Below are 26,741 nucleotides of genomic sequence, written 5' to 3'. Positions count from 1 at the left end.
TCACTGAGGCTGGGGGCCCGAGGTGGAGAGGGCTGCATTCTTTATGGGCAGAGTCTCAGATAAGTGATGAGAAAATGGCATTCTTCACATTTCACTGCAGGTAATCATTAATTTGAGTGGAAGGTGATCTGCTCAAACTCACCGAGATAAGCAGAGCTTTACACATGAACAGTACTCTGTACAGTTTCTAACGATAACATTAACACCATCATTAATACAAATACACATCCAAAAGTGGATACACCTTCAGATAACTGAGTTCAACTCCTTAAAGTGGAGATATACAGCTCTGAGACGTTCTACAGAACAAGCCTCCTGTATTAAATCTTTTCAGTTGCAAATGGGCTTCCCGGGGGCTCATGGAGATAAATGTCCATTCTCTCAGCTTTCACAGCAAGCTGAAAAAGAAAGTTAATCAGATTTCAGGAGCTGTGCACGTTCTGTCACAGAAACACAAATAAATAAATAATCAGAATATCTAATCTAACCAAATGATCACGGAAACAAGTGGAGGAACTCCAAGTCTAAACGCATTAACTGGTTGGTAGGTAAGCCAAAGTGGACGTGATTTAGTAAGAATCTGATGAAATACTTCTGTTGTGTGTTTTGTTGAACGTAAAGATGTTGCCACTGCTTTTTTTTTTTAATCACTTACAGATTGAAACACACAGAAAGGTGAAGTGTAAAGCAGAGGTGGACAGTAACTACTGTAATTTACTCAACTACATGTACTTAATGGCAATGTTCGCAATTTTAATCCAATTTTTATATATATATATATATATATATATATATATATATATATATATATATATATAATTCAGAGAACCTTTCCTAACTCTCTGGTCTGTTGGGATTCTGAAGATGGTCAGTCGCTTGTATGCAGCCCTGGCTCAGTAAATAGGACGGCTCAGTCTCCAAAACGGCTCAGTCTCAGTGCGTTGCGGGCTGAGAATCTGCAGGAATTCAGTCTTGCCTCTCTTGCACTTAAGGTGGAATTGACTCAGACTGCTAACTTTGCATGAAAATAAACACAAACTAAAAGTGTTACAAATCTGAACAGCTCGAGTTACAAACGAGTTTCTGTTGTGAATTCAAACAGTGAATAAAAGCTTAAAAAAAAGAAAAAGCTAATCAGCAGCCATGTACAAACAAGACCCAGCTTCTTACTCAGATATATCATTCCACCTTAAAGGACGAGAGCTTCTGAATGAATGCAAACGAGGGGGATGCAAGAACAGTAGTCTACATTGTGTTTACATACAGTATTTATGTGATTGTACTTTCCTGAAACCTAATGCTTTTACATACACAATACAGAGCCGGTACAGTTTATCCTTCATATTTAGTTACTAATGTATTTTTAGTGTTGAAATTCCATCTGGTTTGCTGTGGTGTCACTCTGAGTGGGTCACACCACTGATTTTGGAGGCTTAACATATTATATCTTTAGATCCAAAAGCAAGAGTCATACAAACTTCTTGGGAAGTTACTTTGACTTGAGTATTTCCCCCCAGGATCAGTACAGACTGTATATGTATATCAAATGTATATCTGTAAATATAGTTAACCGTGTAACTATGAAGTTAATGGTATAATTACATTTGAAACAAAAAGTAATAACTCCAGACTGACCCCTACTTTGAAAGTAGCACCCTTTAAAGCTGTATCATATCAAAACTCATCAGTATTTTCAGCTCTGTTTGAATTAAACTGCTATAACAAGCTCAGACTTTGACCTCAGCTATGAGTCCTTCATCTGAAAAAGCCTGTGGCGTCTCTTGGACACTTCACCTCTGACTCCCTGGCTTCCAGCACCCCGCTACATCCGTTCTGTTCTTATCCACACTATTGGAAACTGACCACATGAGCCACTGACCAATCCCCTGCCCCTTAATTCCCACAGAGCTGCAGTAGAGCCTCACCCGGGAAAAGTCCCTGGGAAAGTTACTTGAGTGGACGAGCGTCTCTGGTTACGCTTATCTCTCCTTCTCTGAGCCTTTGTGAAGAAAGCGGACCATTCTTGCTCCCTGGTGTGGTCGGACCTGTTCACCTTGTTCGGTAACAAAACAGGAGGATATGGGATTAGCCATGGGCGTCCAAGTTTAAAAGTGTTTACACTGCGGAGGCCTGGAAGAGCTTTTTAATATGAAAGGGGTTAATGATTTAAACTCTGACTCATTTGTGATGCAATGACAAACATGTGTTAGAGAGGTATAAACAGACTGGCTTTGTGTTTATGCTGCACTTAACTCCTTTCCTTTGAGGTTGAGCTCTGACTAGTTTCTCCTTCTAGGTTTGAGCAGTGACTAGTTGACTATTGTGTATTGCACGTACTACGTTTTGTTCTTTCCAGGTGTCAGCACTGGCCCTTGTTCTGACAGGCGTCTGAGTTCAGAGGGAGTTTGGACCCCAACCTATTTGTACTAGCTAGGATACGCACTCTGTCTGAACGCTAAGCACTACTGTGAGTCGCTCTGGACAAGAGGGTCTGTTAAATGCTGTAAATGTAAATATAAAGCCCCCAGCAAATCATCACTAATCATCCGTCTTCAGGACCCAGGATCAGAGTAAGGTTCTTGTGCCTGAATGCAATGATATCCTCACAGCCTTCACGAAAGTGTAGTGACTGTTTCTGTGGCAAACAGAGACTGGGGGTTCAAGTCCCGCTCTGCGTGGGTTTCCTCCGGGTGACTGTCTGTGAGGAGTGTGGTGTGTTCTCCCCGTGTCTGCGTGGGTTTCCTCCGGGTGACTGTCTGTGAGGAGTGTGGTGTGTTCTCCCTGTGTCTGCGTGGGTTTCCTCCGGGTGACTGTCTGTGAGGAGTGTGGTGTGTTCTCCCTGTGTCTGCGTGGGTTTCCTCCGGGTGACTGTCTGTGAGGAGTGTGGTGTGTTCTCCCTGTGTCTGCGTGGGTTTCCTCCGGGTGACTGTCTGTGAGGAGTGTGGTGTGTTCTCCCTGTGTCTGCGTGGGTTTCCTCCGGGTGACTGTCTGTGAGGAGTGTGGTGTGTTCTCCCTGTGTCTGCGTGGGTTTCCTCCGGGTGACTGTCTGTGAGGAGTTGGTGTGTTCTCCCTGTGTCTGCGTGGGTTTCCTCCGGGTGACTGTCTGTGAGGAGTGTGGTGTGTTCTCCCTGTGTCTGCGTGGGTTTCCTCCGGGTGACTGTCTGTGAGGAGTGTGGTGTGTTCTCCCTGTGTCTGCGTGGGTTTCCTCCGGGTGACTGTCTGTGAGGAGTGTGGTGTGTTCTCCCTGTGTCTGCGTGGGTTTCCTCCGGGTGACTGTCTGTGAGGAGTGTGGTGTGTTCTCCCTGTGTCTGCGTGGGTTTCCTCCGGGTGACTGTCTGTGAGGAGTGTGGTGTGTTCTCCCTGTGTCTGCGTGGGTTTCCTCCGGGTGACTGTCTGTGAGGAGTGTGGTGTGTTCTCCCTGTGTCTGCGTGGGTTTCCTCCGGGTGACTGTCTGTGAGGAGTGTGGTGTGTTCTCCCTGTGTCTGCGTGGGTTTCCTCCGGGTGACTGTCTGTGAGGAGTGTGGTGTGTTCTCCCTGTGTCTGCGTGGGTTTCCTCCGGGTGACTGTCTGTGAGGAGTGTGGTGTGTTCTCCCTGTGTCCACGTGGGTTTCCTCCGGGTGACTGTCTGTGAGGAGTGTGGTGTGTTCTCCCTGTGTCTGCGTGGGTTTCTTCCAGGTGACTGTCTGTGAGGAGTGTGATGCGTTCTCCCTGTGTGCATGGGTTTCCTCCGGGTGCTCCGGTTTCCTCCTACAGTCCAAAAACACATGTTGGTAGGTGGATTGGTGACTCAAAAAAAGTGTCCATAGGTGTGAGTGTGTGTCGCCCTGTGAAGGACTGGCGCCCCCTCCAGGGTGTATTCCCGCCTTGCACCCAATGATTCCAGGTAGGCTCCGGACCCACCGCAACCCTGAACTGGATAAGCGCTTACAGACAATGAAAGAATGAATTAAATAAACAATAATAAAAAAATATTATATATATTTTATGCCTCATATATATATATATATATATATATATATATATATATATATATATATATATATATATATATATATATATATATATATATATATGTGTGTGTGCCTCAAACCAATATGTAAATTACAGGTGTTTTATGATTAGACACTGGGTCTTGCCACAAGTGCTTTTACAACCTCTGCCCTATAAAAAGTGTCTCAGATGGTACTCTTATGCAGTGTGCTTCATGATGAGGGATCGTTGACTGCTAGACACCTCAGCGAAACACACAAAGACATTTTGCCCAGTTCAGAGACTTTGAGAGGGGGTGAATCAGTGGATAGAGAGAAGCAGGATACTTGATTTAACCAATGACTCACCATCTAAGCCATTGTGACCAAACTGTTACAGGGTGTTAGGAGCAGCGTTGTCGTTAAGGAAAAACCTGGACTGATACGGGCTGGAACTATTTCTTTTTCAATGACAAAAACAGGTTCTGTTTGGGATCAAATGACAATCAGATTTGAGTATAGAGGCCTCTGGGTGAGAGATTCAATCCTGCTAATGCTGTGGAGCGACACACTGCCCACAACTGCTTTTGATGACCCTGGGGATCTGCTGAAGTGATGATACGGGGAGCCAACCCATACAACAGTCTGTCACCCCAGTAGTGATACAAGGGTGTCTCATGGAGTGCTCCCAAATGGTATTTTTCAGACGGCTAATGCTCCGCAAGGGTTTCCCAGGTTTCTTGCCATGTAGTCACCAGATTTATCACCATTCGACACTTTAAGGGACCATCTGGGATGCCAGCTTTTGCAACCTATGAGTGTGCAGTATCATCTGTGGGAAAATGTGACACCAGATGCCCCATCTCATCTTGTATTCAGGCTAGAGGACGCCCAAACGGTTCAATGAGTCTACTTTCAATTGTTTAGTTTTTCGCAATGAACAAATCCTTTCAATTTAACATTTTATTCATCTACATATTGTCACTGTCCAATTAAACCTTCTTTACTTTTAATGGAAGTGAATGTAAAAAGATTTTATTCAAAGTTATTCTGGTGAATTTCTATTGGTCCGTTCATTATGAAATTTCCACACAGTAAAGCTGCGTACAAATTATTAATGCAAATTATTAATAATTTTTTGGGCCAATACAATAACTGATAATTAGCACCTTGGAGCCGATACCGATAAAATAACTTTTTGCACATTGGATCAAAGCAAAACAAATTCTTTTTTTATAGTGGGTTGTCGTAGGACAAACCTTTTCTTCAGTATTTGTACATTTCTGTGCTTCTCAAATCTAAGATAAAATTGTTAGTTGTACTTCATTAATATATTTATGAAAGATTTACTGCTGGTTCCACATGAATGGTTTCTAGAGGGGCGCTAATTACTGCAGCACCGGGTTTGTTCCTGAGAGTCTGAACGTTTGATTGGTGTATGATATGTACACACTGACTCAAATATGGCGCCATGAAAAATCTGTACTGTCACTAATATTTTCACAACAATTTCCAATAACAGCAAAAATACTTATTTATGGAGTGAGATTATAAATAAAATGATTAAATCAATAAAAATCAGTGAGTTTAAGCTTTAGTTTGGTACATTGACTGTCGACTTTGGACCTGTAGTACTGGAGATATACTGACGCATATAACAATGAGTGATTTTTTTTTATAGGTGCCGCCGACCAATGAGCGAAATAAGAGAATAAATAGCGCTGGGTTTCTAGGTTACAACTATCAACTCTAGGGTGAACAGATCTGAGACGGTGAAAAAGAGGACACGTCTTGGGGTGGGGGGATGGACGACTACTGACGTGCAGACTGGCCAATTAAATGTTTACAGAGAAGGTTATCGACCAATAACGGTAGCTCTACAGTCAGACCGTCCAATCAGAAGACTTTAGGCTACTTCACCACGCCCCCTTCTCACTCAAGTGAACCAATCGGAGTAGGGGAGGGCGGGACTAGTTTGTGAACGAAACTTCTCAAAGTTCTATGTAAGCTCTAGAAAAACAAAATCCCGGACGTTTGTGGAATTCCGCCCGGACATTTTTTTAAGTCTAAAAAAGAGGACATGTCCGTGTAAAAGAGGACGTCTGGTCACTCTAATCATCTCAGTCGTTTATGATGCAGATTATTGAGTGTAGGTTACAAAGAGCAGCCAGTAACAAATAGTGAGAGCTGAAGAAGAGGAAATAATTCGTACCGTTTTCTCTGATGAGACGGCATGCAGCTACAGGTTGGAGGCTTGTACTCCTGTACTTGTGCTCAATGATGTCTGTCTGTAAGATGGCAAAATGGACGCAAGGGGCGCTCTAACAGCCAGAATGACGGAGCTGCCCTCAGCATTGCCTGTGTGCATTGTGTAAATATCAGCTTCTGCCGATTTTATAAAAAAATGCCAAAAATCAGCCGATTAATCGGTCGGCTCACTATCGATGTTCATGTGTTTTATATAAGAATATAGAGATACATGTTTTTAACTGGACAGTGATGATGTGTATTCATTATATTCAGTCCCAGTATAAAATTTCCTTCAATTCTAACAACTCCATCTTGGTGCCTTATATTCCTTGATCAATGCGTGTATTTACTAATGCCTTGATTTCAGAGGGAATACGAGATGAACAGACGTCTACAAACTCAACTGTACTGTGTATGTTTTATAGAGTTGTGTGAATAGGGCACATGACTAACATCTCGGGACGTTAGAAGGTCTTAATCAGGCCCTTGTTTCCTTGTAGTTTGTTTGTCCGACTACCACACAGAGACTCCCACGCTCAGGTAGACGAGCGTGTTTCCTACCGGATCAAATGACAAGACATTCAAATACGTGAAGGTGAAGCAAACAGAAAGCCAGCATTGTTCTCAGTATGAGGGCCAAAGTGGCCTGGTCTCATTTTGTCATTGTGCGGTGGTGAGGCCAACGGCCGCAGGAGCCAAGAAGAACCACTCACACCTCAGAAATGTCTTCAGACGCCTGCGCTATCAGATCAGCGCCTAGTCCCAACAGTACTTAAGTCCTGGCTGAGGCCCAGGCCTCACCAGCGCTATCAGAGAAGCCCTGTTTACAGCCTGCAGGAGTCATTGGGGTCAGTGAGCTTTAATTAGGATACGACAGAGCTGTACAGATACTGTAGTGACTCACTACTGCAGCATTTCCAGTAGGAAAGCAGAGGCAAGGGTTGCAACTGATGCTGCGCAAATCCTCAGCCTTGTATCAGTTTCATTTGCATTCTTCTTCAAGATAAAGCGCTTGCAGCTAGGAAACTAACTCGAGCTCAGCAGAGCTCCAGGGTTCGAACTACAGTTTCTAGAACTGTGTAATGATGAAAACAAGGAATACTAGTAACTTGTTTACCCAGAGGACGTCTTCCAGGAATCTCCTCATGTCTCAGGCAGCTTGACAATCCTTTTAGAGTCCTCTTACACTTACAGAGTTCATCTATGTTTATGGTGCACCAGACATCACGACAGAAGTGGAGCGTGGACATCAGACGTGTTCTGGCTGATTGACTTTATTAGGGGTGAGTGGAGGTCTTCATTTATTGAGAACTCAAGGCAGAATAAAGTAGAAGGTGGAAAAGAGAAGAGAAAGGAGAGCAGGTGTGGGTGTTTCCATGTTGGTGTGGGGCAGACGAGTGCAGGCCTGTTGCCTTACCCATGTGTCTGCAGACAGATTCACTCTCCTGTCCAGACTCACTTCCTAAAACAAGACCCCCCCCCCCAGACACTTACATACTTGGCACCTCGGGGGTAATCTGGCAGAAGAGAAAAACCCATCACAGTTCCTCAGATATAACCAGCGCCTCAGGCCTGTAAGAACAGAGTTCCCTTTCTGAAAGAGCCCGGTGGATCTGGGCTTGGAGACCTGACACAAAACTATGAGGAAGTGGGCTAGAAAAAAAGGCATTGTGTTCACAAAGATAATAAAAACAAATCAGGGGCAGCCATTTCCTGGTCAAATGTGTGAAATGGAATCAGGAATAAAAAATTATGTCTGAGATTAATAAACCAATCACCAGATTGATACAGGAACATTTCTGAGGATGAAAACATTAGTGAGGTCAGGTACCGTTGTTGGGTGATTACTTCTGAATCATAAACACTGCTCCACCTCATCCCAAAGCTGTGGGACGGTGCAACATCAGCTCCACAGTCCAATGCTGAGGTGCTTCATGCGCCTCATTCTGACGAGTGACAGTGGGCACGGTGACTTTGAATCATATGCTAATGCCACAGGGTAATGCCTTTCTACTGAGATTAAACACCCGTGGCAATACTGGATGCAGCTTAAATGTTATGAAAAATCACCAGGTCAGTGAATGTCCAAATTAATTTAGGGATCTGGACCCCACCAATGCACACAATGTAGAATAAGAGCACACATCCCTTTTATTATGGGCTGCCCAATTAGGAAAAAATGATAAAACGAGATATTCTAACCTTGTGTTGCTTCTTATGTAGAGTGTAGACACTTTAGAGTTGCCCCGCCCCCTGTTCTAGGGCTCTCCAATCACAGCGCTGGACCCGTGTTTATGTGAGAGCCAAAGACGAGTTTCTGCGCCTCGTTCCTCACTGCTGTGCACTCGGGGTCGGGGTGAACAGCGACGATCTCATTATCATTTAAAGGAACAGACACTGAAAGCAGTTGTTCTGAACAGAGCGGTTTAGACGTTGGGGGAATGCTGCTGTGGGGTTTGACCCTTGTGGTGTTTTGACCAAAGGAATTCACAGCAACAGTGTGAACACCTGCTCGACACTGAGCTGGGAAATATTGGTGTGCCGGAAATAATATAGGCTTTGAGTGAAGAGCCTGGAGCCCACACTATATGCGTCAGATATGGTACGGGAAAGATATCAACATGACCCTGATTTACATCCAAGACTTGTTATCGGGTAAATAAGAAAAACAACAGTCAAGGTCAAGAACATGTCGTCACCACCTCCTTCTCAACAGTATAAGGTACGGCAGCAGCAAAAATACACGTGGGTTTGCCTTTCCAATTCAATACACAATGGTCCCAGAACTAAACGTCCTTAACACTAAGGCTTACTGCAAACAATGGCTCCCTGGCTATTTTGGGATGGCCAAACAGAGAGCTGTGTCAGTTAAAGCTGCCTCAGTCACTTTCTGACAATCAAAACATGACCTAGACTGCAGTCCCTTTCTACCACCTCGGTTCACTCAGTCTCAGGGAATCTTCAGAGGACTACATTAATTATTGTTTATTAGTATTAATATTTAATATAAGTCAAATATTGCACGAGATGCTGAATCAAACCATACTGCAGTCTAGTGCTGGGCGATATGAGCGCAAATCAATATTGCGATTAATTCTACATTTTACCACGATTACGATTAATGAACGATTATTTTGTTTTTGTGTTTTTGACCCTCATTATTCAGTGACTCCAGTCTGCTGCAGTAGAAAAGTTGGGATGTTTTTTTGTAATGTTACTGGGAGCTTGTTCCTCTCTTGTTTTTTGAGCACTGTTTATATTTGGTGTGTGATTGTGAATGTTTACAAATCTGGTGACCAATTTTTCTACAATGTTTACATTTGATTTCGTTTTTGTTCAGTGTCGTCTACATTAAAGTTAAAACACAACATGTCCAATCAACAGATGCTGTGTTTTTGGTGCAAGTTGCTCGGTCGGCCTCGGCGTTTAGGTTCTCCTCCATGTGGCAGACAGCAGAATCATGTGACTACAGCTTGGTTGGGGGTTTTAAAGGGCAGTACATAAACACACAGTAGGAACATAACAGAATTGAATAAAACACTTACGAAAATGTATATAGTGAAACCTCTACCTACGAACTTGATCCGTTCCGTGACCCGGTTCGTAAGTGGAAAAGTTCGTTTCTCGAGTCAATTTTCCCCATGTAAAATAATGGAAAAGCAATTAATGCGTTCCAGCCCCAACCCCCCGAAAGTCACCCTTTTTGCATTGATATATGTTTACAACACTCTCAGATTAGTAAAAAATACATGTAGCGTTACTAAAAATAAAACACACAGTGGTAACAGTAATAAAAAAGAAATAATAAAGTTGTAAGTGGTTACACATCGCTACCTTGAAGTCGTGACGACTGGCTGGAGGAGGAACACAGGCACTGGCTGTATGACGGGAGGTGGGGGTGGAATAACAGAGAGTAGGCGGTGAATGTGGGAAGACGAAGCGTAGATACAGCGTAACTTAGCATGAATTTCGATGTCTGCTAAATTGCTAAAGCTACAATTTGCTAATCTTAAAAGCTCACTCAAGTCTGTGAGCGCTGCGAGACTCGCCGATTGGGGTCAGTGGCCATTTCCAGCTGCCGGCTCGGAGGAGGCTCGGGTTCGTTTCTAGAGTCGTGGTTCGTTGGTGGAGGCAAAAAAATATTCAAATGCCTGGTTCGTATCTTGGAAAGTTCGTTAGTAGAGGCATTCGTTAGTAGAGGTTCCACTGTATAACTGATATAGACAAGACTATGTCAATTAGGAGTTCTGAATATAATACTAATTGCCCAGCACTACTGCAGTCCCTGAATGAACCAGTTTATAAAGCCAGTCCCTCAGATGAGTTGACCATGTATGACTTTGTAACTATTCTGAAACTAAATAAAAAAAAAACACATGCTGTTTTAAAGGGGGTTCTAATTTGACCAGATTTCAAAGTCATTGTGATGCTCCACTGAGCTGTACGAGAGAGAACAGAGCCTCTGTAGTTTCTACTCACTCTAAAATACCACATCTTACCTAGTGTTGCTTTAACTTGGATCTGGAGTCTAAAAAGAAAAATGGGATAAAACACGTCATTCTGATCTTGTGCTGCTTTTTTGCATAGTTTATGTGGACTTGCCCGAATCCAGAAGTTACATAGTACAGTTTCTGCAGAGTAGCAACGATAGAGGCTCTATTCTCCCTATTACAGCTCAGTGAAGTATCACAATGATTTTTAAGCTGGAATTTTAAGTTGAAAATAAAACCTACCTGTTGCTTTAAGACTCCAGAACCGCTCTTTTTTGTTAAAAGCAGAGTACGTTCCCTTTAAGAGAGCGAGTATATGAAGTGTGTGTCCAGATAAGGACGCTTACTGGAATTTTTTATTTATATCACATTAATTCTGTTTCCTTCAACCGAGCTGAATTATTAACCAACTCCCCCCTGCAGAATATTGCACTGCTAAGCTTTACCATCATTCGGATCATGTAGTAGCCTGAGTGTGTTGCAAAGCTCTTGCAGAACAAGAAGCCAACTGGCCTGACTCAGTCACTCACTGCTGACAGGACCTGACAGAAGGAAGGATTCAGGTCACTGGCAGAAGCACAGTTTGGCACGGGTGCCGGGAGGGAGCACCCTCCCAATACGCTCCTGACAGCTTTCATATAAATAACAGCCTTTCCAAATGCTCCTTTAATGCTGCTGAGAGGCGCAACTCAGTATGAGTGACTATGACTATGAGTTTTGGAGACTATAACTAGAGCATCACCGAGTATGACACCCCTCCTCCTCCTCCTCCTCTTCCTCCCATCACTCAGCACGACACCCCCCCTCTCCTCCCATCAGTCAGCACGACATCCCCCCTCCTGCCATCACTCAGCACAATGCTAGCCAAAGCAGACATCTGTTATAGTGTATGACCAAAGCTAGCCAACATTTCTTCAGACATGCTTGCATTAAAGTAACACTAGGTAGTATTTCTAATCTTAAAATAACAGCTTCAAATAAATGTGGTTAATTCACCAAGTTGTAGCTGGGAGAGCAGAGCCTGCGTCTTTGTTACTCCGGGCTCAGCACTGCAGGAACTGCTCTATGTAATTTTCCTGGGAGGGTAGGAAACCACACCCTCTAGGTCCCCTTCCAACCTTCCTACCTCCACTTCAGGAAAGTGCTGGACAAGTGAGTGTAATCAGTTTTACAGTTACACTTGGCAAATGAAGGGCAGGTCCAGGAGCAAAAATATAAATTCTCACCTAGTGTTGCTTTAATAGAGAGTTAGTTCCTTCTACTCTTCCAAGTGGGCTTTAGAATGAGTGTGTGTGAGAACATTTCTGTGATGACTTGATGGCACTGATACAAAAACGACATCCTCAAAGTACAGAATGGAGCTCCATTGCTGTGGAGAACACAGCTCCACTGCTCATGAATGTGTGCGCGCTCTTCCAGTGGCCTGAAGACTTACTCAGAATACCTTTGGGACGGGAATGTCATCAATATTCAGAGTGAAAAAGCCGGGTCAGTCTCTAACACCACGGGTCTTTAATTACAGCGACAGAAGCTTCTCTCAGCAGATAAAAAGATCCCAGCCTAGGGGAATCTCAGTGGTGTGTGTGTGTGTGAGAGAGAGTGTGAGCATGAGGACGATGATGATCATGATGATGATGATGTCCAAAGAGACAAATCCATCTAATCCTAATCCTCCACAAGACTCCTGCCACAGTGTGAGATGAGGCTCTGTGCTGAATGGGAGGCAGAAGGCCATGCAGGACGGTTAAAGCCGTGATTAGCTCAGCCGCCCTGGGGCAAAGCATGGCTCACAGTGCGGCTCCCCCAGGGAGCATCTGCCTTGGTAGATACGGACGATCCCTACGTCACTGTGCCAAGCAGAGGGAGCTACTTCTCATGTTAGCTTAGCATTTAGCATTCTCTGTATCCAGCCAAGCAGGGCTGCTGTATTAAGCGGCACACGTTGGGGACACAGGTGTCCACAGCTTGTATAAGCTCTACAGAAAAGCATGAAATGAAACTGGACGCTGCACATGAGTCTACAGTCACCAGGCCCATTGCCAAGAGTTGACAAGCGTGGTATGTAGTCCTCCAGCAATTGGCTGAAAACAGTACAAGTCAAAAGTTTGGACACACCTTCTCATTAGTGGAATAGGGCTATCACCTACCTACCTCTGCACAACCCCAGTTATGGTCTCAAACACTAATACTTTAAGAAGGCGAGCGGTTCTACAAATTAACTCTTTGCCATTCCAGGTGATGACCTCATGAAGCTGTCTGAGAGAACATTGGTTTGTTAAACAGGCTTTTTTTTACTACACATTTCCACATGTGTTCCTTCAAAGTTTTAATGCCTTCCATATTCATTTACAAAGTAGAAAATAATAGAAAACGTTAATAAAAAAGGTTGTATCCAAACTTTTGACTGGTACTGTACATTCACAGTAAGTGGGAAATGGCCCAAAACTCTGTAAACTCTGCCTGAGGGAGTGTGTCCAAATTTTTGACTGGTACTGGTGCTTGTGATTCTGATCTAGTCATACAGCATCGACACGCTTGGAGGAGAACAGTCCTATAAAGGAGAGGGAAGGCTCACATGGCAGTGACAGGACCACTTCTTTTAACCCCTGGTGCGTATCATCAAAATGGTTCTCAGCTAAGCCCCAGACACACTGTGTTTCTGTATTTCACTTCTCATGAAATGGCCGTTGCTGCAAACTGGGCCAGAAATAGGCACCGTAAACATTTTGGTTCAGCAGACTCATATCTGAAGAGTGGGGGAGTTTTCAGAGAAGAGTTTTGCTAGCTCTAACTTGGTTGTTGTTATTATTATCTTTTCTATGGTAGTGTTTATATGTTGTACATGTTTTTAATGCCCTAAATGACCTAGGATGAAACACTTTTTAGTGTTTAAAGACGCAGAGCTGTGGGACATACAGGAGGGGCAGGAACGCAGGGGTGTGGGGTTTGGTGCCAAGTCAAAACCCAGAGGTGTTGATTTCAACAGGTGTAGCCCAATGATGCTGAGGAGTGACGGACCTCTCAATCACTCTGCTTTCGTGATTCTCTCTCTCTCTCTCTCACACACACACACCTAACTAACCTCAGTTGTATATTAGTATTTATATTAATTTGGCTCCATCTGTTTGCTGTTGTCAGGGCAACGAGAGTGGACAGGGGGAATAGTGAGGAGGAGTGGACTTCAAAGAATGGACTCCTCCAGCATCTGGGAGTCACTTGTGTCGGCCAGTGTGATGGCCACTGATTCACAGAGGTGAATCACTCTTGAAGTTGAATCTCTTGGAGTCGACTCAGTTGCAAGCGCCTTCTGCAGCGACCACAAACTTAGTGTTGATGTTAAACTAATGACAAATGTATCAGGAAAAAAGTGGCCATATTCCTTCCATAATTCTGGATGTTGACGTATTTTAAAATATGTTTAGCTTTCAATCAAAACAATCAAACATCAAATGATGAAAATGAGAGTAAAAATAATACACATTTTAGTCAAAAGACTAAAATCTAAAATTATATCAAAATCAGCATTGTATCCATGTTTGTGGACACCACTTAAACTGAGTGAAAATTATGCCATTGTAAGCTGCACCCCCTGCTGACACAGGTTTCACTTAGAGCTTGAATAACCTCCACAGAAAAGTAAGGAAGCAGCTGCATATGAGCCTAGAGTCTCCTTTTCTAAAGCCAAGAGTTGGAACTGTTTTCTCTGGAGTAATGGAACACCCTCCATGAGTTAAAGTGGGGTTTGTGATCTAGAACTAATCGTCCAACATCACTACCTGAGCTCACCAATGCTCCTGTGGTTGAAAGCAATCAAATCCTCACAGTAAATGTTCTAATATTCACTATGACACTATGAACGTTTTCCATCGGTGTTATTAGCCTTGCAGTGGAGTCTAAGTGTGGGCTTTCTCCACACCCAGGAATCTGGTCGTTTAAGGGTTAAAGCTTCATGGCAGTGAGGGTTTCTGACCAGCTCCCTCTAGTTACAGCTGAATGGGTCAGGGGTCCTGGAGTGGTCTCCGGTCTCCACGGTTACCACCCAATAGAGGACAACACTGCGGCCGTCCCCCATTGTCTCCAGACCCCAGGGCATCAAAAGCAGGGCAATAAAGCAGCTCTCACCCAAACAGTTCACACAACAGAGCACGGTGAATAAACTTCAGTCCGGACCTCCAGAGACGACCACAAACACTTCTGCTACGGAGCGTGCCTTCTACTGCGCTGTGGGGAAGACCATTAAAACACAATAAAGGATCTGTGGAAGGACTTGAAGAGCATTTGGACAATTTCAGGCTGTTTTTTTTTTTATCATAAAGCCTATTCCTGTCTGATCTTACAGAAGGTCCCTAACTTCTAATCAGGTCTACCCACAGCTGCAGTATATCATTTATTTTAAAAGCACTTTTGTTATCTTTTTTTTTAACTACCTTCCAAACAATTATTTTGCACAGAACTGACCGGATGGTCTACCTGCCTCCCTCAACACATGCATACGGATTTACAGATAACACTACTGTGCTCTTCTCTGCAGTGCTCTGGGAATCTCTGGGACTCCTCCAGCTGTAGTCCGGCAGTCCGCGGTCATTCGTGTTTGAAAGCAGGTTGAATGGAGGGGGTGTGATATCTTCAGTTAGACAACTTCAAAAGCTAGCTTATACACGCTAGTTTCTACAAAATCACCTGCGCCAGCTTTGTCGAATCTATACATGGTGAATTAGGCCTGCAGTTTGTCCAATGGTATCTGGTGTGCATACGCTTCCACTGCTCATAACCGAATAGCTCCAGTGCAAAACTAAAAAAGAGACACCAAGCAGGATATGTCTGACTAGGCAGAGAAATGGTCACTTTGAGACAAAAAGTTCAAAAATCACTGATAACAACCACTTTTTACCAATCAATCAATTTCTGATCCTCAATCCCAACCACTTTCCTCAGCTCTTCACAAAAAACACCAGTACCTCAACACTCCAAGATTTCCCCCCATTAATACAGGTTTGGATTTGTCTAAGGGGAATTCCACCAATATTCCCAAATTTGTAAACAAAAGTGTTCCACTCCTTTGTAGAGAAGCTACTGACTCAGAAGTGTTGACATTGACGGTAAATGGAACCAGACGTCTGAAGAGTTTAATTTCTCTACAAAGAAACTTAAATTGTGCTCTACATGACTCTGAAATCGCTTCCTGGAGTCTGAGACCCAGTTCAACCATAATTCAGGACTAATCTTGTGATCAGAATTATATTTATTCAAGACTAAATATGCACCTGCAGGGCTTCTAGCATTATTTAAAGTAACGTTAAAATGTATATAAATTTAGACTTACAAATTACAAAGACTATATTTATGTATTAGTACACGAAACATGTAGGATTTGTGCAGTAAATAAGACGGATTCGTTTGTGTCTTAGACATGGTCGACGTCTGGTCCCATTCACCACCACTGTAAACAAAAGCGTGATTTTACAGTTTTTTTTAAATTAACTATTTTCACACCAATCCACTGTGAACGGCTTTGTTTACGCTCAAATTTAATTCGGCCTTCGTAATTAAGCCGCGGAGGTTTAATTCGCCTTTAAATAATGAATTTACAAGCTATAAAAACATTCATTCACACAAATAAGGAGACAAAGACAAGTGGAGCAGTGTTAGAGGAAGACAGAGCTCATTTCCGATCATGTGTTTCCTAGTTTCATAACATTTTAGGCTCTTAAAATGTAGAAAATGATGAAGATTGTGATGTAATACAATCAGAAGACACTGAAGTCCCTCACAGAGTCCGTCTCTTACAGGAGTCAATAACACGCGTAGGGATACGAAGCACTTCACCACATTTAACCACAACCTTCTCCAAACACGTTTGATTCTACATTAAACACAGAGTGAAACAGGTGGCGACCCAGGAGACTCTCGTACAGATATAAAATCCCGTGAAAACACTCACCATTATGCCTCAGGTTTGCTCTGGTCCTGATTACAGACGCTGTGTTTACAGTGAGACACCGTAATCTAATCAGTGATGAGGCTCTGAAAATAAAATGATGTAATCCTCCGCGGAAAGAAGCAGTATCTCTGCGTGTGCGTGTCTCTCGTGTTCAGATGGATATTAAGTGTTTTCCCTCTCTGAGATTTGAACCCCCTCTCCGATCTGGAGGGAGGGCGGGAGCACGGAGGGAAGAACAGCAACACACGATAACTACAGCCCAACAGCGCCACCTCCTGACCACCACAACAACAACAGGAGAAAAATAGCCCAGACCACTTAGCCTACTTTCATCAGGCCTCTTTTACACTGCTGTACACCCGAGAGGAAGAGTCAGGGCTTTCCGTATATAGGCCTAATAATAACAACATCTAGAAAATTCAGCCGTTATTGTTATTTGCTGTTGGTACCACACACCAGCAAACACCTAATGATGACGGTGAACAACAACAACAACAAAAGCAACATCTCTAACAGTAAACAAGGAACGTCCCTGGACGTTCAAAACAGGTCTAAAAGTAGTCTGTCCGTCAAGGACCTATTTTAAACGTCAATGGACGTCCAAAATCCATCTTAATAAGTTAGTTAAGTGGTGACCAATCGATAACGTCAACGGACGTACAAAATACATCTAATAGTCGTCTTTTCAATGTCTGTGTTTGGACGTCTTTTCAACCTTAAGAGAACGTTGATTAGACGGCAGTCCTTACGTTATTTCAACGTTGAATCAACGGCTAAATGTTTACTGGGCTTGTTCATTGGTAATGTTTGGTTGGAAATTAAATAGTAAACTTCTGAAATAACATCTGGAAACCCTGTAGTATCTAGGTAAATAAAGCCTGTCTCATATATTGGTTAGCTCCAGAAGTGAATTCAGGTCTGCAATTAACATCCTTTCCAGAATTTAGTTTCAACAGGCCTGATACCAGGCTGAGGCTGGTCAGAGGAGACCTGAGAAGCCAGGCCGCTGGGACGAAAGCCTGGATGTATGTACTTGTTTATTGTGTATGTACTTATTTATTATTTTGCTACATCTGGTTAGGCCTTCAGGAGCTGGACAGGAGACCTTACCTGGCAGTTTAACTGACAGACCATTCTTTGGTTTCATAAGAACCCCTCTTTAGAGTTATGGTGTTATTAAGGTCTGGGAAAATGCCTTTACGAGTCTCTATATGATGGCTGCATGGCCCCAGACCACTACCCATCAGCCCCTAGGCCTGCCCCGATAACATTTTCACCTGAAAGATAAGGCCCTGTAATGACCTCATTATTCAGCACCCTGTTATTAGCCCCCTGCAACCCCCCCCCCCCCCTCCCTCCACACACACACACACACACACACACACACACTCAGGGAGAGAGGGGTTTGTTTTAATGCACTGTGAGGACGTTACATTGACTTACATTCATTTTGTGGAGACTTAACCTCACCTTAGGCATAACTACCACACTGTAACCCTGAATGAATTAGCAGAAGCACAAAAAAGTAAAGCTACTTTGCCTAAATATTTTTAAATTCATAAATTTAAACGTCAAACGTATTCATACACATTTATTTTAAATGTCTACTGCTTCAATTTATTCTTTGTTCCAACTCAAAAATATGCACTTGTTACTCAGTGCAATTAAATATTAATTAGTAAGCAGTTTTAAGAATTTTAACTAAAAAAATTAATGTTGTCCAAACTTATTGTGTAAGAGTTCTTCTAACGTAACCATAGATTCATGTATTCATTTGTCTGTAAATGCTTATCCAGTTTAGGGTTGCAGTGGGTCCTGAGCACACTCGGTATCACTGGGCACAAGGTAGGCCCTAGACAGGGTGCCAGTCCACTGCACACACACACACAGATTTTTGCACGGCTAATCCACCTGCCAACATGTGTTTTTAAACTGTGGGAGGAAACCAGAGTAGAGGAAACCCACGTAGATACGAAGAGAACACACCCATACTGCTCACACACAGTGACCCGGATGTGGGGCTCAAACCCACAGCCCCAGGAAACAAGCAGTGAACCCTATGATAACCGCAAACTTTGTTGATAACTGTCACACAGTGATTCTACGTCTATGACTTCAGATGTCACGCTGTACAACTTGTCTGTGAGGAGTGTGGTGTGTTCTCCCTGTGTCTGCGTGGGTTTCCTCCGGGTGACTGTCTGTGAGGAGTGTGGTGTGTTCTCCCTGTGTCGGCGTGGGTTTCCTCCGGGTGACTGTCTGTGAGGACTGTGGTGTGTTCTCCCTGTGTCGGCGTGGGTTTCCTCCGGGTGACAGTCTGTGAGGATTGTGGTGTGTTCTCCCCGTGTCTGCATGGGTTTCCTCCGGGTGCTCCGGTTTCCTCCCACAGTCCAAAAACACACGTTGGTAAAAGTGTCCATAGGTGTGAATGTTTGTGTGTGTGTGTGTCTGTGTTGCCCTGTGAAGGACTGGCGCCCCCTCCAGTGTGTATTCCTGCCTTGCACCCAGTGATTCCAGGTAGGGTCTGGACCCACCGAGACCCTGAACTGTATAAGTGGTTACAGACAATGAATGAATTAATGAATAAATCACTCACCCATCAACTTTTGAATATATCTTAAGTTAAAGTCACTCAATCCAGGTAATTTGGGTTTACAGTTTAACCCTTTCTTTAATTACTAAAGCCCAACTTTGACGATTACTCTAATTCTAACACTAACATTAACCCTAGCCTTAAAACGTGCTGAAAGTAAAATGAAATGATTTACGTTGTGTGGCTAAGCTTGAGGTCTTCACAGGAGAGTTTGTGGTTAAATAAATGGTCCTTGCAATGTGACTGAAACCTGACAGAGCTTCGGTGAAGTTCTGTGTTGTGCCTCAGTTACAAACAGACGCTGGACGTCTGCGTCCACTTTGTTAAAATCAGTGATAGTTAAAGTGCATTAGTACTTACGTTTCCTCAGTGTAATCGAGTAATATTTTTCACAGTATTTTCAGGGTGTGTGCTTTAATTACAACAGTCATATTTTAACTGAGTTCTAAATCAACTGTAGGAATTCCTCACTAATTCCTTTTTTTTTTTAAATCTATGCTTTCCCTCATTGTCTTTTTATCACATACGTGTATTTTTAGATTTGTAGCTGCCCAGTAAACAAGGAACGTCCCTGGACGTTCAAAATAGGTCTAAAAGTAGTCTGTCCGTCAAGGACATATTTTAAACGTCAATGGACGTCCAAATTCCATCTTAATAAGTTAGTTAAGTGGTGACCAACGTCAGTGGACGTCCAAAATGCGTTTTATACAAGTAATTTATTTCGGGACCAATTAATAACGTCAATGGACGTCCAAAATACGTCAAATAGTCGTCTTTTCAATGTCTGTGTTTGGACGTCTTTTCAACTTTCATTTTCAACCTTAAGAGAACGTTGATTAGACGGCAGTCATTACGTTATTTCAACGTTGAATCAATGGCTAAATGTTTACTCGGTGGGCTTTCTTCATTTTGTGCCTGAATATTGTGTACATCTGTGGGGTATTAAGGTGTTTTTAAATTTTAAATGATAAACGCAGCTGTTGTGGGACTGATGTACACTGACGCCATTTTAATTTGGTTGTTGTCTTAGTGTTTTGTGTGGTATTAGTTCTGTCCTCTTTCTTGTTGACATTTTGTACAGTTCCTATGTTTCTGTGAGTTTTTAAGAGGCTCTGCCTTCTACCAGACTGCCATTGTAAACAAGAAGCTGTTCTTAATGACTTATAGCTGGTTTAATAAGGGTTCAAATAAACACATAAATAAATATGGTCCACTGCAGTTCTTTAAAGTGCTCAGTGCTTCACTAATATTTGAGCTGGAAGTGGATTTTAAAAACATGTATTTACATCGGCTTGAGTTATTAATTCACAAAAGTAACAGTACCTTTACTAGAGACTGAGTTTAAACTACCGTCCCCACCTCTGAGTCCCACATCTAAAACTAATGATCTTCATAAATGGTAAAGAATAGTGTTAAAGGGCTGAAAACAGCCAAAAGCCTTGTAATTATTCTATTCCACAGTGAAACCCAGATCCAGAAAATTAAACTTTCAGCCAGAGATACACCTCATTATCCAGCAGCAGCAAAGTTGCCGACGCCCCCTTGTGGTTCATAGAGTTGCTGTGTTTAATTGATAAACAAATGCTGTAAACAGCTTTTACTCACAGCAGAAATCAACAGTAAGTTGTTCCTCCTTGTGAACTATCCTCAGACTGAGCACGTGTTTAATGGTGGGGAGCTTTAGCAGGGTCTACTACATATCAGTAACTTCACACGGATTCACACAGCATTCGGCACGTAACAAATTCAACTTCTACTTTCTGGAGCTTTCTGAAAATTGGGTCGCGGACTGAGAGGCTGAACACACAGACACTGATGGCCCGTTATTTCAGGCAGGTATGCAGTGTATTATTGCTTTTTACTGTTAAATTGACTTGTTAACTTGATTTTTTAAATGTAAAAACAGCACCAAGCCTGAGACAATAAAGACAATGGGTTTTAATTATGAATGGTTTTATTGGCAGATTGGATATAAACACAGAATTTACAAATTCAGGAAAATATACTGCTGAGTATATTAATGGTTTAAAGCTCATATCAAGCACATTTTTATTATTAAAAATCACTGACACTGCTGTGTGCATTTGCTTGAATAATGTTTGTTTTCATTTAGTTTCACATAATTAGAACAATCCCACTGCCTTTATCCGCACAGGAAAAATTTAGACGAAGAGAAAAAGTCCCAAATGGATTCTCTTTGGCAGTTAGACACCCCCCCCCCCCTTTCTCCTGCAAAGTTACCACTTTACAGATGAGATGACAGATATTTATCTGGAATCAGTGATAGCTTCTAAATGTCTATCACATCTGGCTTCTGAAGCACACTGTTGATACAAACAGTAACACTGTTCTCAGGACAGTAAAGTCCCCCCTCGCTAGGAGCTGATTGACTGAGGAGGGTTCTCTCACAGTAACTGTAACGTTCTACTGAGCATGGTTGCTAAGCAACCAAGCTGTGGCTAACCGTTAGCCTGCTAATCTTTAGCACAAACAGAAACACAAAATGAAGTCATCACAAAACTTCAGACCTGTTAGTTTAGACTGTGAAAAAGAGTGTGGCAATTAATGATTGCTTTTTTCTCTGGGAGTACAGCTGGAAAAATGTCTAATTCAGGTGACAATCTTCCACTGCTAAAAACATTGCATGAACCAACAGATGACATTTATAATACTGTTTTTTTAGGCTAGAATGCTCCTAAAGCTGATGGTCAGTCTCTTCTAAAGACCAGGGGCAGTGTGTCATGTTTTCACGGTTTCTTTGGTTTGTTAGCATTAGCGCTGTGAGCTGATAGCACTTTGACGTTAGTAGAGACAGAGCGCGACCCCTCAAGGTTCTGGGCGGTGCAGGTGTAAGTGCCCTGGTCCACCTCCCTGACCTCATCAACCAGCAGGACGCTCTGAGAGCGCTGACGACTGCGTCCGCCCACCTGCAACGTCTGCACGCTGTCCTGAGTGTAGAGCGGCCGGCCGATCTGAAATCAAGAAACCAACGAGACAAACACCATCACAACTGGACAAAGGCTATGAGTGGTGCCATGAACATAGCAACTGTTTGGAGGCTGGACTAACTTTACACAGTGTTGGTACAGACTTTTACAGAACTCCCATTCTACGTAATGGGAAATGATAACACGCAAAAGCCAGACTCATTTAGGGTTCATCGTGCTTTTACTTCACTATCATGCTTCACTATCCAAAAATATTTATAATTCCTAAGGGATCTCCCATCCACTGGTGGTGCTGTTCCTGTAAATATGATTAAACTCTTTGTTATGAACCTGAAGAACAGCTAAAACTCATCTGTACTTGTGTTCTTTTTTCACAGCCCCAGTACTGTTCCATTCAAAAGTCCATATCTAGCCAAGTACACTCCAAAACCCAGATGTGTTCTTGCTCCACCCACATTACCGAGGATTCATCAGGAGATTGTACTTGCGAGTTGATCTTGCCAAGTGTGTACTACCATAGTTAAGATTTAGGGCTAGGGTTAGGTTTAGGTTAAATTTACATTTAGGGCTAAGTTTAGGATAAGGGGAATTTTAAGGCAGGTTCTTTATGTTGAGTTTCAAGAAATCATATGAATACCCACAGTTATAATTAATAGACAATAGACCAGTGTCAATTACACTGAATGACGACTGGATTTCTGGAACTCCTATCTTGTATCTACACTGTTTGGCCATTTTGTCATCTCAATTGACCTTACAAGAGCACTTTCTAATTAACCTACAATTACAGACTGTAGTCCACTCGTTACTCTGCATACTTTCTCATCCCCATTTTACCCTGTTCTTCAATGGTCAGGACCCTCACAGGACCCCAGAGAGCAGGTATCATTCTCAGTGTGTGTTACCTGACTTGACAGTCTCTATCGTAGGTAGGTATTTTAGAAAAAGGATGTACACTTGTCTTTGTAAATATGTTGAATATGTCAATTTTTCTTAGCTACGAAAGTCCAGTGTTCTTGACCTCATCTTGCACTTGTTTGTGTAAGTTTAGGGTTAGGGTTAGGACTATGTTATGGTTGAGGTTAGGTTCTGTCTCCACAAGGTGATTGTTAGGTCAGGTAAGATCCCAAAACATACCCTGACAAGGTCTGTTTTTTATGGAACCAGAAGTGGTTCTTCTATGGCATCACTCAAAGAACACTTTGTAGCACCCTTTAATTTTAAGAGTGAAGACTTACAAAAACTGAGCATCCACAGACATTCACTAACTCTACATCAGTGATTTGAAGCTGCCAGGGATTAGTTTCTAATGAAGTGATCAGTAAATGTACAGTGTACATGCCTCTGGACTCACCTTCTGACCGGGGTATTCCCAGGTGAAGTCCACCTGTACATCCTGGTCTCCCACTGCTGTGCAGGTGACCTGCAGGTTCTGTTTCAGAGACACAGGGTCAGCTGAGGCCTGTATGACTGGCATAGGGGGGGCGGCGGGGTCTAACAGAGACACAGAAAACTCATATTATCCACACAGACCCGAGACCCTAATGATAACCCCCTACACACCTGAGCCTGTGGGATATAAACACAGTCACAAACCCAGGAACAAACCTAGACAAGGTGCCGGTCCATCACGGGGAACCACACACTCACACCTGTGGACAGTTTCACACACTCACCCTGTCACTCACACACTCACACCTGTGGACAGTTTCACACACTCACCCTGTCACTCACACACTCACACCTGTGGACAGTTTCACACACTCACCCAGTCACTCACACATTCACCCAGTCACTCACACACATTCACCTAGTCACTCATATACTCACACCTGTGGACAGTTTAAACTTTCACCCAGTCACTCACACACTCACACCTGTGGACAGTTTCACACACGCACCCTGTCACTCACACACTGACACCTGTGGACAGTTTACACACTCACCCAGTCACTCACACACTCACACCTGTGGACAGTTTACACACTCACCCAGTCACTCACACACTCACACCTGTGGGCAGTTTACACACTCACCCAGTCACTCACACACATTCACCCAATCACTCACACACATTCACCTAGTCACTCATATACTCACACCTGTGGACAGTTTAAACTTTCACCCAGTCACTCACACACTCACACCTGTGGACAGTTTCACACACTCACCCAGTCACTCACACCTGTGGACAGTTTACACACTCACCCAGTCACTCACACACTCACACCTGTGGACAGTTTACACACTCACCCAGTCACTCACACACTCACACCTGTGGACAGTTTACACACTCACCCAGTCACTCACACACTCACACCTGTGGACAGTTTACACACTCACCCAGTCACTCACACACTCACACCTGTGGACAGTTTCACACACTCACCCTGTCACTCACACACTCACATCTGTGGACAGTTTACACACTCACCCAGTCACTCACACACTGACACCTGTGGACAGTTTACACACTCACCCAGTCACTCACACACTCACACCTGTGGACAGTTTCACACACTCACCCAGTCACTCACACACTCACACCTGTGGACAGTTTCACACACTCAGACATTCACCCAGTCACTCACACACATTCACCTAGTCACTCATATACTCACACCTGTGGACAGTTTAAACTTTCACCCAGTCACTCACACACTCACACCTGTGGACAGTTTCACACACTCACCCTGTCACTCACACACTGACACCTGTGGACAGTTTACACACTCACCCAGTCACTCACACACTCACACCTGTGGACAGTTTACACATTCACCCAGTCACTCACACCTGTGGACAGTTTCACACACTCACCCAGTCACTCACACACTCACACCTGTGGACAGTTTCACACACTCAGACATTCACCCAGTCACTCACACACATTCACCTAGTCACTCATATACTCACACCTGTGGACAGTTTAAACTTTCACCCAGTCACTCACACACTCACACCTGTGGACAGTTTCACACACTCACCCAGTCACTCACACCTGTGGACAGTTTCACACACTCACCCAGTCACTCACACACTCACACCTGTGGACAGTTTCACACACTCACCCAGTCACTCACACATTCACCCAGTCACTCACACACATTCACCTAGTCACTCATATACTCACACCTGTGGACAGTTTAAACTTTCACCCAGTCACTCACACCTGTGGACAGTTTAAACTTTCACCCAGTCACTCACACACTCACACCTGTGGACAGTTTACACACTCACCCAGTCACTCACACACATTCACCTAGTCACTCATATACTCACACCTGTGGATAATTTCACACATTCACCCAGTCACCCACTTACACATGTGGACAGTTTCACACACTCACCCAATGACTCACACACTCACACCTGTGGACGGTATCACACACTCACACTTGTGTACTGTATCATTCCAGTCACTCTCACACTGTGGCAGGTGTGTGGTGCACTCACAGTGGGTGTAGATGAGCATGTATTTGGTGGAGCTCTGGCGGAGGTTGCCCAGGCTGGCGATACAGTACAGGGAACCAGCGTGGTGCTGCATGGGTCTGTGGATAGTGAAACCTCTGGTGACATCGAAGGAGATCTCCACTCCGTCCACCTTCACCTCCACCGGCGGGAACTCTCGGTGCAGACTGACCTTGGCCTGAGGAGAAGTCACCTGACAGGGCAGCACTGTGGGCCGGTTGGTCCGCAGCTGGATCACCTCGTAGTAGTCAGATGAGGGAACAAACAGCTCCTGGGGGTCTGACAGGGCACACAGGGCATACCGACCCAGGAAGGTAAATACACTCTGTAATGTTCATGAGGAACTACAGAGGTTTTAAAGAGGAACTACAGAGATATTATGGAGGAACAAAAGAGATATTTCGAAGGAATTACTCAGATATTAAGGTGGAGCTACAGAGATATTAAGGAAGAACTACAGGGATATTAAGGTGGAGCTACAGAGATACTAAGGAAGAGCTATAGAGATATTACAGAAGAGACAATATGGATATTAATGTGGAATATCAGAGATATTAAAGAAGAACTATAGGGATTTTAAGGTGGAATATCAGAGATATTAAAGAAGAACTATAGGGATTTTAAGGTGGAATATCAGAGATATTAAGGAAGAGCCATAGAAATACTACAAAGGAGACCATATGGATATTAATGTGGAACATCAGAGATATTAAGGAAGAGCTATAGAGATTTTAAGGTGGAACATCAGAAATATTAAGGAAGAGCTATAGAGCTACTACAGAAGAACCATGGGGATATTAAGGCGGAGCTACAGAGATACTAAGTTGGAACTACAGAGATATTTAGGTGCACCTACAGAGAGAGTAGTAGGTCTGTCCCAAAACCTAGTGAGCTGCCTAGGCACTGACTAAGTAGACAGCTGTTTAAGTGGGAAGATGAGGCAGATTATTGAGACGCTCCCACCCACGGCACGCTACCGGTGTTGCATCGCCTCAGGGTTTCAGCGCGATGGATTCTAGTCTCCCTGCTTTTATCACGCTTTTAATTATTTATTGCTCTGGGAGAACAGTGAAATAGACAGGA

The 26,741-nt window shown here is 43.4% G+C and overlaps 2 protein-coding genes across 2 annotated transcripts in view; both read right to left on the bottom strand.

Moving 5' to 3' along the window:
* Positions 1-16,847, bottom strand: part of n4bp3 (NEDD4 binding protein 3) — a 46,474-nt gene extending 29,627 nt beyond the window's left edge. Inside the window, exon 1 of the mRNA XM_066669777.1 lies at positions 16,650-16,847. The gene's annotated coding sequence lies outside the window, so the exon portion shown is untranslated. The remainder of the gene's footprint in view (positions 1-16,649) is intronic.
* Positions 16,848-21,495: 4,648 nt separating this feature from the next.
* Positions 21,496-26,741, bottom strand: part of LOC136695689 (platelet-derived growth factor receptor-like protein) — a 7,756-nt gene continuing 2,510 nt past the window's right edge. Inside the window, exons 4-6 of the mRNA XM_066669910.1 lie at positions 25,644-25,937; positions 23,542-23,681; positions 21,496-22,211 (exon numbers count right to left, since the gene is read on the bottom strand). Of these exons, the coding sequence (XP_066526007.1) occupies positions 21,987-22,211; positions 23,542-23,681; positions 25,644-25,937 (659 nt within the window). The 3' untranslated portion in view covers positions 21,496-21,986. The remainder of the gene's footprint in view (positions 22,212-23,541; positions 23,682-25,643; positions 25,938-26,741) is intronic.

Source organism: Hoplias malabaricus, chromosome 4 (genome assembly GCF_029633855.1).
Source record: "Hoplias malabaricus isolate fHopMal1 chromosome 4, fHopMal1.hap1, whole genome shotgun sequence".
Lineage (NCBI taxonomy): Eukaryota > Metazoa > Chordata > Actinopteri > Characiformes > Erythrinidae > Hoplias > Hoplias malabaricus.
Note: the sequence above shows the minus strand (reverse complement) of the source record. Positions and strands in the feature narration are given on the sequence as shown.